Source organism: Halichoeres trimaculatus, unplaced genomic scaffold, assembly GCF_033239565.1.
Source record: "Halichoeres trimaculatus isolate MK-OKI-2021-1 unplaced genomic scaffold, fHalTri1.1 fHalTri1_scaffold_9, whole genome shotgun sequence".
NCBI classification, from domain to species: Eukaryota; Metazoa; Chordata; class Actinopteri; order Labriformes; family Labridae; genus Halichoeres; species Halichoeres trimaculatus.
The window spans coordinates 23,301,354-23,312,592 of record NW_027437188.1 but is presented as its reverse complement, the minus strand read 5'-3'; the positions used below and the strand labels follow the sequence as shown (position 1 = coordinate 23,312,592).

The 11,239-nt window shown below is 39.4% G+C and overlaps 2 protein-coding genes across 2 annotated transcripts; one reads left to right on the top strand and one right to left on the bottom strand.

Annotated features, from left to right (window-relative positions):
• On the top strand, positions 1 to 3,354 carry LOC141797499 (extracellular calcium-sensing receptor-like). Its single transcript, XM_074678922.1, has 6 exons — positions 1 to 137; positions 253 to 529; positions 903 to 1,715; positions 1,830 to 2,051; positions 2,139 to 2,262; positions 2,456 to 3,354. The coding sequence occupies exons 1-6, from the start codon at positions 19 to 21 to the stop codon at positions 3,352 to 3,354; spliced, it is 2,454 nt and encodes an 817-aa protein (XP_074535023.1). The 5' UTR covers positions 1 to 18.
• Positions 3,355 to 4,991: 1,637 nt separating this feature from the next.
• olfcu1 (olfactory receptor C family, u1) lies at positions 4,992 to 9,319 on the bottom strand. The gene is made up of 11 exons (XM_074679253.1): positions 9,014 to 9,319; positions 8,709 to 8,861; positions 8,417 to 8,617; positions 8,077 to 8,212; positions 7,709 to 7,941; positions 7,458 to 7,588; positions 7,220 to 7,316; positions 6,367 to 6,490; positions 5,697 to 6,169; positions 5,516 to 5,596; positions 4,992 to 5,348 (listed from the first exon to the last, which is right to left on the bottom strand). The coding sequence occupies exons 1-11, from the start codon at positions 9,317 to 9,319 to the stop codon at positions 4,992 to 4,994; spliced, it is 2,292 nt and encodes a 763-aa protein (XP_074535354.1).
• Between the last annotated feature and the right edge of the window lie 1,920 nt (positions 9,320 to 11,239).

Here is an 11,239-nt window from a genome sequence, read left to right as displayed (position 1 = left end):
CTGTTAGGTAGGTTTGACATGCCTGCCTTGTTCAAACAGGGAGATTTAATGATAGGAGGGATTTTCCCTATTTTTGAAAAAGAAATTCAGAGGACTTCTACATTCAAGAGCAAGCCACCAGTAGTGAAATGTGTTGGGTAAGTATCAATGCATCTGACTTTAAAATCTATGCTAAATGGTATTCTGCTTTTCTTTTACATCACTGCAACTGGGATGTTTTGCATTTTCTTCTAATCTCACAATCCTTGCTAGATTTGACATCCGTGCTTATCGATGGATCCATGTGATGATTTTTGCAATTGAAGAAATCAACAAAGACCCTGCTCTTCTACCAAATATATCTCTCGGCTATGGGATTTTTGACTCCTGTGCATCCGCTACAAATACTGTACGTGCTGCACTGACACTGGCAAGCAGACCGAAGGAGACATCAACGTGTCCCCCAGCAATATGTGCACTTATAGCAGAGGCAGGCTCATCTCAGTCTGCAGCTGTAGCTGTAGCTCTCGGACCATTTCAAGTACCCATTGTAAGATTTTTAATGAGGTGTTAACTGTATAATGTGCCATATGTGCTACTTCTGTTTTTTATATATTTATTGTTAGATGTTTGCTTTTTAATTTCAGGCATTTTTTTAACCTCTAAAAATGACATCAGGTGAGCTTTGTGATTTCAGCTGACTACTTAAACTGAAACTACTGACTTAAAGAAAGTGGCATCATAAGCTTAAAATAACTGATATGTTGAAAACACTGCTGTCAATAAGTCACATTGAAAGAAGGTCAAAAACAGGGTACAGCTACATGGGGATAAAAGGAGATGTTTGTGGCAGTGATGTTGTCTGCCTTCTTTCTGGTAATTGAAGCCTTTACATTTTTTTTCTGACTTTTGTTTTCTTCTAGGTGAGTTACTTCTCAACATGTGCCTGCCTCAGTAACAGAGCTAAATACCCATCATTTTTCCGGACAATTCCCAGCGACTACTTCCAGGCAAAAGCTCTGGCAGCACTTGTCAAGCGCTTTGGCTGGCAGTGGATAGGAGCCATACACTCTGACAATGAATATGGTCAGAATGGTGTCAAGGCTTTTAGTGCAGAGGTTAAAAAGTATGAAGTTTGCATTGCATATGTGAGGCCAATATCACGTACCTACCCCATGGCTAAAATTCTGGACATTGTTGAGACAATCAAGCAGTCGACTGCCAAAGTCATCCTTGCTTTTGTTGTAGAGGGAGACTTTTACCCTCTGATGCAGGAGGTGGTGAGACAGAACATCACAGGGATTCAGTGGATTGCCAGTGAGGCCTGGATAACAGCAACTCCACTCTCCACACCTGAAATGTATCAAGCTTTTGGTGGAGCTCTGGGTTTTGTGGTGCAGAAGACGGCCATACCAAAGCTGAAACCATTTCTTACAAACATCAGCCCCTATACTGATCCAAATGCAGCCTTTGTTAAAGATTTCTGGGAGATGATGGTGGGCTGCACACCTGTGCCACAGGGGGAGCACACAGTCACCAAAGTCTGCATGGGCAACGAGACATTAATGAATTCCCAGGATGTGTTCTTCAATGTCACACAGCTCAGAGTGTCCTATAATGTCTACAAGGCAGTTTATGCAATTGCTCACGCCCTACATGAGCTGGTTTTCTGCCAGCCAGCTGGAGAAAAAGTAATGAAACCATGTTTGAATTTATCAGAAATTCAGCCTAAAGAGGTGAGAAATAATAACACTGAAACATGCTACTATTAAAAAAATAGAGTTTTCTATGATAGCACATAATAAAACCCAAAATGCTCTAAAAGATAAAAATATGTTTCTTTTTCTTAGGTCACTCATTACATGCAAAGAGTACATTTCAGGACTCAATTTGGGGATGATGTGTTTTTTGATGCCAATGGTGACCCTCCTGCTTCCTATGATATAATTAACTGGCAGCTGAGAGACGGTCAGGTTCAACATGTCACTGTGGGTCATTTTGCCTCTGCTGCAAATGGTGATTATAAGTTCAGAATCAAGGAAGAAGATATCATCTACCGGACAGGGAAAGCGGTAATTCGAAAGACCAATATTTTTTCATGATTTTGTACCGTACAAAGCAGTCCCTATTTTCTTTTTTTTCTTTTTTTTTCCCACCAGATTCCCAAATCAATTTGCTCCACTGTTTGTCCACTGGGGACAAGAAAAGCTCAAATAAAAGGGAAGCCAACCTGCTGTTTTGACTGCATCACATGTGCTGATGGATCCATAGCTAACTCAACAGGTATGAAAACAAGTATTCCATAATGCACCAATTAACATGATTCAGTATCATACCAATGATAAAATCTTATATTTCCCAAAACAAGCTTGATGTGGCATATCCACAGGAGCAGGGATGATAACACTGCTGCAGCTCTTGTGGCTGTGTGATGTGGCCACATAGCAAGCTGAATTTCTCTGTCGTTTTTCAACAGGTGCAGCTGACTGCACTCCCTGTCCTCAGGAGTACTGGTCCAATGAGAGAAAAGATGAGTGTATTCCTAAAACAATCGAGTTCCTGTCATACATTGAGCCTATGGGAATCGCTCTCACAGCTGTTTCCCTCGTAGGAGCTTTACTCTCTTTATTCACAAAGATGGTCTTTATCTGCTTCAGAGAAACTCCTGTCATAAAGGCCAGCAACTCTGAGCTCAGCTGTTTCCTGTTGTTTTCTCTCTTTCTGTGTTTCCTCTGTCCCCTCACTTTCATCGGCAGACCCACAGTTTGGACGTGCATGCTGCGCCACACAGCTTTTGGTGTCACATTTGCACTTTGTATTTCCTGTGTCTTGGGAAAAACTATAGTTGTAGTCACAGCTTTCAAAGCGACAATCCCTGGTAAGAAAGTAGCTGCAAAGTTTGGTCCTGCTCAGCAGAGGATCATAGTTTGCTCCTGCACTTTGATTCAGATCATTATCTGTGTGCTGTGGCTCAAACTAAACCCACCTTTCCCAGACATGGTTTTCAGATACAGCAATAAGAAGATTGTTTTAGAGTGTAATACAGGCTCTGAGGCTCCATTTTACACTGTGCTTGGGTACATAGGGATTCTTGCAATAGTTTGTCTGATCCTTGCTTTTCTGGCAAGAAAGCTTCCAGACAACTTTAATGAAGCTAAATGCATCACTTTCAGCATGCTGATATTCTGTGCTGTCTGGATCACCTTTATCCCAGCTTATGTCAGCTCTCCTGGGAAGTTCACTGTAGCAGTGGAGATATTTGCCATTTTATCTTCAGCATTTGGGCTATTGATTAGCATCTTTGCTCCAAAATGTTACATAATTATGATAAAACCAGAGAAAAATACCAAGAAACATGTCATGGGAAAATTGTAAAAAAGGCGTATGGTTTTGCTCTGACTCCTTGGTGTGATTTGTTGTTCTGTGGTTGTAAAGCACTTTTCTTTTACAATGATAGAATGTTAGAATAAGCTTTACTGTCATTGTATTAGAAACACAATGAAACTTTGTTAGAGCATTCCCGTACAGCTCTGCAAAATAAATACAAAGACAAATTATAATGTTTTGCACACTGATTAAGTGAATGAGTGGTGAGTAGATGATGAACTGTATGGTGGCTGAGTGTATTTATGTGCAGTGACTGGATAGCATAGATAGGGAGACATATGAATGAATTGTTCAGTTGTTTTGCAGTGGATGTATATATGTTAAGTTATTATGGAAAGTAAATAAATACAAAGGATATAACTAACAAATTAAGTAGTCTTCTGGACACTCAAATCACTTTTAAATTCATCCCTTCATAACACATTTGTGCATGATGGCAAAGGCTGCCATGTAAAGCACTTACAAATTAACCAACTTTTTTCATATCCTGCTGGCACAGCCACTGGTACTGTTGACATCAGGACCTGGGATCAAACCCCCTGAGTGAGAAATGACAGCCTCTTTCCCTTAACCACAGCTACCGCTCATGCCCATCAACCATCTATCTATCTATCTATCTATCTATCTATGTATCTATCTATGTATCTATCTATCTATCTATCTATGTATCTATCTATGTATCTATCTATCTATCTATCTATCTATCTATCTATCTATCTATCTATCTATCTATCTATCTATCTATCTATCTATTTATATATATATATATATATATATATATATATATATATATATATATATATATATATATATATATATATATATATATATATATATATATTTATGAAGACATTTGCTGATGTAAATAAACTTGAATAGCAAACATATTAAAAAAAAAAACCTCTTCATCCATTTTTTTTTTTTTTTTTTTTTTTTTTTTAGCATCGATTAACTTGAATGTTTAACCTGGTTGTTAAAATTGTATCACTGAAACTGCTGTATCGTCATAATGTTAAAACAACAAAACAATAAATAATAAAAAGAAAAACTGTTAACTTTGATCTTTTTATAGATTAAAGGAGTAGCTTTCAAAGGACTCTCTTCAAAGACATATTTGAACAAGGGACCAAGCCTTAAGAGTTTCTGTTCAGCTAGTGCACAATAAAGGACCCAGAAAAATGAGACCGCAAGGTGAACAGGTGAAAAGGATGTTATATGTAACTCATTACTAAAAGCTGCAGCCTTTAAAGTTAAAGATCAGAAAAGAAGTATTAATATCATATCATTTTCCAAATACAGGAAAACTGATTTGTTGTTGATAGATGAAAAAACTTTCAAGAATAGTTTGCCACTTGTACAAGTAAGATCTTGGGGAGTACGTGTCCAACTCTTTCTGTCATAGTGATTAAAAGTGAAGGAGTAAACTTAAAGCCTGTCCTGTAATTACTGTTGGAATAAAAACTCAAAACAGAAGTGATTTTTCACTGAATTTATTTTTTTCCCATGAAACATTAAAGCTTTCAAAATAGTATTTTTTATTTTTGTTTTATTTAATTTTTCTGTTTTAATTTAATGTTTTTTAAATCACTTCAGCATAGCCACCCAGAAGAAAAAAATATCTACGTTCACTTGGAAAATTTTCGTGTTATGCCTTTCTTAATGTTTCTCTCAGGCATCAGTAAAATTGTGTAACACTTGGGCACAAAAATACACACTAACAGTCCAAAACTGGATGCTAATATAGCAAATACTTCCACAGCTACAGTGAACTTCCCAGGAGAGCTGACATAAGCTGGGATGAAAGAGATCCACACAGCCCAGAAGATCAGCATGCTAAAAGTAATGAGCTTTGCCTCGTTGAATGTGTCCGGCAGTTTGCGTCCCAGATATGCCAACAGGAGGCAGAGGAAAGCGAGCAGGCCGATGTAGCCAAGGACAAGATAAAATCCTGGAGGCCATGGCTCCTTACACTCCAAAACAATCTGGTTAAAGAATAAAAATCGATGAACACATCTTGGAAATAATTTGGTGTCAGTTTCTTTTAAATTTGTACAATACATATTAAAGATGTGTTGGATTTAGGCTATTCTGACTTAGGACACCTCCAACCAGAGACCATAAAGACACCATGGGACACTGTTGCTCTTACTTTTCCTGTTGTAGCTTGGTAGGTTGGATTTCTGAATGGAAATGGAGGTGCACTGAACAGCCAACCAGCACAGAGACAAACCTGTAATTGAACAGGGGGTGAGTCCATTTAAAAAGAGCACATAAAGTGTCAAATAGTCAAAAGTCAAGGTTTTATTTGATGGTTTTTCTACAGCTCTAACCTGAGGAGTTGTAGTACACAGTATCAGAGTCCTCTGCTGAGTTGGCCCAAACAGCTTCAGGGCCCTAGAGCTTGGTGAATTGGCCCGAAAGGCCAAGAGGACCACAATGGTCTTGACAAGGAGGCAAGACAGACAGAGGACAAAGCTGATCCCGAATGCCGCCTGGCGCAGTCTGCATGTCCACACTGATGGCTGACCAATGAACACCAGCGAGCACAAGAAGCAAAGCTTGAGTGACAGCAGTAAAAGGAAACTTATCTCTGAGTTGTTGGCTTTGACGATCGGTGTGGATCGGAAACAGTGGAAGACGGTCGTGATGATGACGGTCAAAGCGACACCGAGCAGTGTGAGAGTGACCAGGATGATGCCCATGGTGTCATAGAAAGACAGAAACTCCTCAACCCCAGCGACACATTTCACCTTGTTTTTGTCTGACCAGTAGTACTCTGGACATTGCGTGCACTCAGTGGAACCTTTTGGTGGCACAGATTGACAACACCCTCTGTCAGCATCCACTTTGATGACTCTTCATTTTGCAACATGTGTGTGGTTTTGAGTGCAGAGCAAGCAATGATGATTAGATTAGATTAGATTAGATTAGATTAGATTAGATTAGATTAGATTAGATTAGATTAGATTAGATTAGATTAGATTAGATTAGATTAGATACCTGTCTGGTTACTGATCTCTCCATCTGCACACGGCAAACAGTCAAAGCAGCAGTGCGGCTCTCCTGGGCGCCTGGCCTGCCTGCTTCCAGGGGAGCAGGGGGCACTACACTGAGACACTGGCACCTGACAATAAGGTCATAACATTACACACTATACAACAGTTATGAACAAAGTCAGGCACGGGGACAAATTGTGGCCTGAGTTCCATTTTTATATTGCCTCAGCTTTTATTTTAAAATGTATTCATTATGAAACTGTGCATTGGCGACTTGCACAAAGACTCTGTAAATTCTGCAGAAACACAAGCCTAAATTAAATGGTGCAGAAAAGGATAAAATTGGTGCAGAAAAAGAAATATTTTGGGCTAAAATTGATGTTTGCTGGTCAAAACTATCATGAAAAACAACCATGATGAAATCCAGATTCTGATCCTGCCGTTAAAAATATCCAGACATATTTTCCTCATCCTCCCCTAAGGGAGAACATTTTGTTTGAGGAGAAGCAGCGTATGCTGATGTTTTCACAGCATGTAACACTTATCATCTGGTGTCAAGGGACAATTTAGGGTGAGGTGAGGTTTGATTTTATTAGTTTGTAATGGTGGCACAAGTATGTTTGGTGCCTATTAGTGACTGTTTTAGTCTAGGAAACCACTTACAGAAAGAGCTAACAAGTAGAGTATTGTGTTTTTTTTCTTGGCGTATGTCAGTGAGAACCTCTCACCCCCTTTGAAAAAGGTTTTGACATCCTTGCGAAACACATTTTTGCTCAAGACTTAATGTGCTGTAGCAGATACATTTTTGTTGCTGAAAAACAACAATGGTCAAATGTGGCTCTACTCTTTTGACCCACCTGTGATCGTCCTCCCGTCCATACGATGGTCCTCTGTTTCAGCTGCAGCTGCTGGCTCAAAGGAACTGAACCATCATAGCTCCCCACTTTGACAAATCTAACATCATCAAAATCTGACATCAGATTACAGTGCAACATTTGGGACTCTGATTAGTACTAACATACCAAATGTGCGCTGTAATGCCTTTTCAGATATGACTTCATAAAGAGACTTTTCACTGTTGAAAATAAATGTCACCTTATTTCACCCTTGCTGTCTTTCTGCCAGTTGATGATGTCATAGAGAGGCACTGGCTCGCCATTGGAGTCAAACTGGACTTTTTCCCCAAACTGGTTAGTGAAATCTATTGTCTTCAGGTGATGAAGCAGCTGCATGTAAAAATAAGAGAAAAATAACAAGTAATGAAACAGAAAAATGCACAACACATAAAGCTAAAAAAACAGGGTTTTTGTCTGCTTGTTGACTCATATGGCATTTGTTCAGCTCACCTGCTCTGCAGTAAAGGTTTTATGTTTCTCACATGTTCCCTTGTTTTGTCCAACAGAGTCACATCGTAATAAAGTGTGCAGAGCATGTGCGATGGCATACACAGCTTTGTACACATTATAAGATATCCTGACCTGAGAAACATCAGTGTAACTGCTATCTGTGTACCTCAGGTCCTCTGAGCCGCTGCACACAGGCCTGACACTCACACCTTCATAGTTTTTATTTGCCACTGCTTTGAATGCACTCATATTTGCTAGAATCTGTCTCACCAGGGACTCGGAGATGTTCTGAAAGCCTAGATTGTATTTAACAGCATCAAATCTGGGAGAGTTTTTCATCTTTTCTTTAGATATGTTATGTCTAAAACCCAGTCTGCACTCAAACAGCTCCTCCCAGAACATGTTAACAAATTCCATCCCAGGCTCAGGAGAGGGGCGGACATTCAGCAGGAATTCTTTCAAGCCAGGAATCCTGACACCAGGGAAGGAGAAACCGAGAGTGCCCTCTAGGAGTGGATGGAAGTGTGGGGAGGTCAGCAGGGTTGCCGTCACCCAGGCCTCACTGGCGACCCACTGGATCCCTGTCACGTTCCTGTTTGCCAACTGGAAAATACAGAAGAAACATTTTCAAACTTTTCCAGTGAGCATTAAAATTTACTGTGTAGAGTATTAAGGGGATACTTGGACATAAATAGTTACAGCACTTACTTCTACAAATAGATCCACCAGCTGTCCCTCAGTTGCAAAGACAACCACTACCTGCGCTGTAGAGCTCTGCAACCTCTCCACCATTTCTTGAATCTCGGCCTCCGTTGGTGATTTCGGGATCGTCAAATGAAATGCCAAACAACCACCTTTTTGTTTGAACTCATTAGAAAATGCTTGGATGCCATATTGACTGTAGTCATTCTGAAATAAGCAGAGAAAGGATTTATAAGTCATGTGTGTCAGTTTTACTGACTGTAAGGTTAACAAAAAAATAAAAAAGGTGAAACCTCACCATGGCTCCTATTGTGCCCACCCAGAGCCAGCCAAAGAAAGTGACAAGCTGAACAAGACCTCTAACTTGAAAGAGATCAGAAGGCACAGTGCGCAAGAATGATGGGTAAGTTTTCTTGTCAGTGAGGCAGGTGCAAGTAGCAAAATAACTCACCTGAAGGGAGACAAAATGACTTAAACTAAGATTAAACAGGAAGGAAACATTTTAAAACTTTTCATGTAACTTGCTGGTGGAAATAAAGGAGTGGTCGGAAGAAGGCAGATAAAAATATAGTTTGCAAGATTTTCACTTTGGATACTCCTTACTAGTGGGATGTTGAAAGGGCCGAGAGTTTGAGCCACAGCTCTCGTCGGTGAAGATGATGCAAGACCGATTACAGCAAGCACAGGAGAATCAGCCAGACAAAAGGATACATTTTCAAATCCACCTATCTTCTCCTCTGTTAAGACTTCTTTCTGCATTTCTTTAGAGTGACTGACTAAAGGGAAAAGAGCCTGCAGGCTGGTGTGGACATGGTCACAGCTGTCCAAGCTCCTGTAGCCCAGTTTGACATCTGGCAATAAGGTTGAATTACGATTAATTTCCTCCACGGCAAACACCATGGTCATCATCCAACGGAATGCTCTGTGGTCAAAACTGCAGAAAATAAAGCAAAAATAAATGCAGTTCTCTAATTCATGATGTTGTAGAGGGTAGCAGTATCAAACCAGAGTATGAAATCAGAATAAATGCAAAAATACAAAAGATGTCATTCAATCACACACATTTTTTTAACATAAGAAAAAACAGATATTAAGAGCACCTCACCCGCTGCAAGGTATCAGCTGAGGTTGGCTTTGGTAGCTATGTTGTGGCTCAGGGGCCACGAAATGCAAAGGAAAAAATCCCCCAATCATAACATCTCCTGCAGACTGCAGGGCCAGAGGCTCACTCTCACTTAGTCTTACACACTGAGGCGAGCCAGAACCTTCATCACCCAGACCTCCCAGTCTCTCTGAAATGATCCTGTTACTTCTCTGCAAATGTTCTTCCTGTCTTTCATTTACACTTTTAGGAACATCAGAAAGCACCAGAAAAAGAAGAGAAAATAACACCAAAAGAAACAGCCAGAGAGAAGCCCCGACCTGCGTAGAATGCAGTGTCCATACTGACCCCATAAAGACAGTGAGTGAGTGATAGGTGGTTAGACTAGTGTCTAAAAGGCTGATGACACAAACCATATAAGAACTCGGATGCTTGCCTCATTTTACTGATGATATGAGTCATCAGGAGACGGACCAATTACAGTGAAAGAAAAAGTGCAGTGGAGAGGACACAATGTGTTGTATATGGAAAGACACATGAAAAGTCTTAGAGGAGACAACTCCAATCAAGTATTTTTAATTTTCAAGTTTAATTTCGAGAATCACTGTGATTTTATGCCAAACATTGGTTATATAGAAGCTCCTTTTTGAACTTAGACCTGGGATTGCTTAATAGATTGAATCAGTTCCTGCACGGACAAGTCACCACAAGTGAATACATTTGCTCAGTTTAGAAATTATATTTCATTCAGAGATCATTACCTCTATGATTGTTAAAGTTCATCTAAACATCTACCAAGAGCATCTAAAATATATCCACATCAAATTGTTCGGAGATATAACTTTTTTTGTTTTGAAAAGTAAATACTTGAACCCTGAAAATTTATATTTAAGCAATCATTGCAATATTGCATTATCATTATTGCAGCAAACTTTATGTGAAAGATATGAGAGTGCCACAACTAATTGGTTCAGTCATTCAGCATGATGTTTATGCAGTATTGATCGACTAAAACCCATCAGACAAGGATTCATATTGTGCTTTTTTTCATTCATAAATATTTTTATAAACTCAATTATATCATAGAAAAATTAAGGACTCACACTAAAGCCTTTCTGTTGGTGAAGTAAATTTTATTTTCAGTTTTTAAAATTGAAAAAAACAATGATAATAAAGATAATAAATGACATTTCTGAAAAGGAAATGAGCTTGTGAAAAGCACATCACAGAAACAGTGGGACAATATAAACTTGTGCTTTTAGTGATCTATTAAACAAGGTCAAAGCTGTGCAGTAGGTGTGAAAAGAAAGCTGGATGCTTGGTGCCACTGTTGTCAGAGCCTGTTTCTATGAACAGAGTTTTTGGGGTTTTTTTTCATTTGCAGCACCTCGTGTTTTTTTCTGCATGATGTGGTTCAGACATTATGAGCGCTCATTGTCTTGGACAGAATTGCTGTCAGCGTCTCTCTTCTATTATCAGTTTTCTTCCCCTTATAGTGTTTTAAGTTGCAAGTAGATTAACTTTGTCAGAAGTGTCACTTTTTCCTCACTGACCACTCAAAAAAAAGAAGGGTCCTGACCTCCAGTATCAATACCTCCAGGAAACAGAAGTACAGTGAGACAGCCTTCATATCCTTTCAACAGCAAGAACTGATGAGTGAGTAAAGGGCACTGCCACTGAAAAATAAATAAATAGATAAATACAATGTTAGAGGACACAGTCCCTAG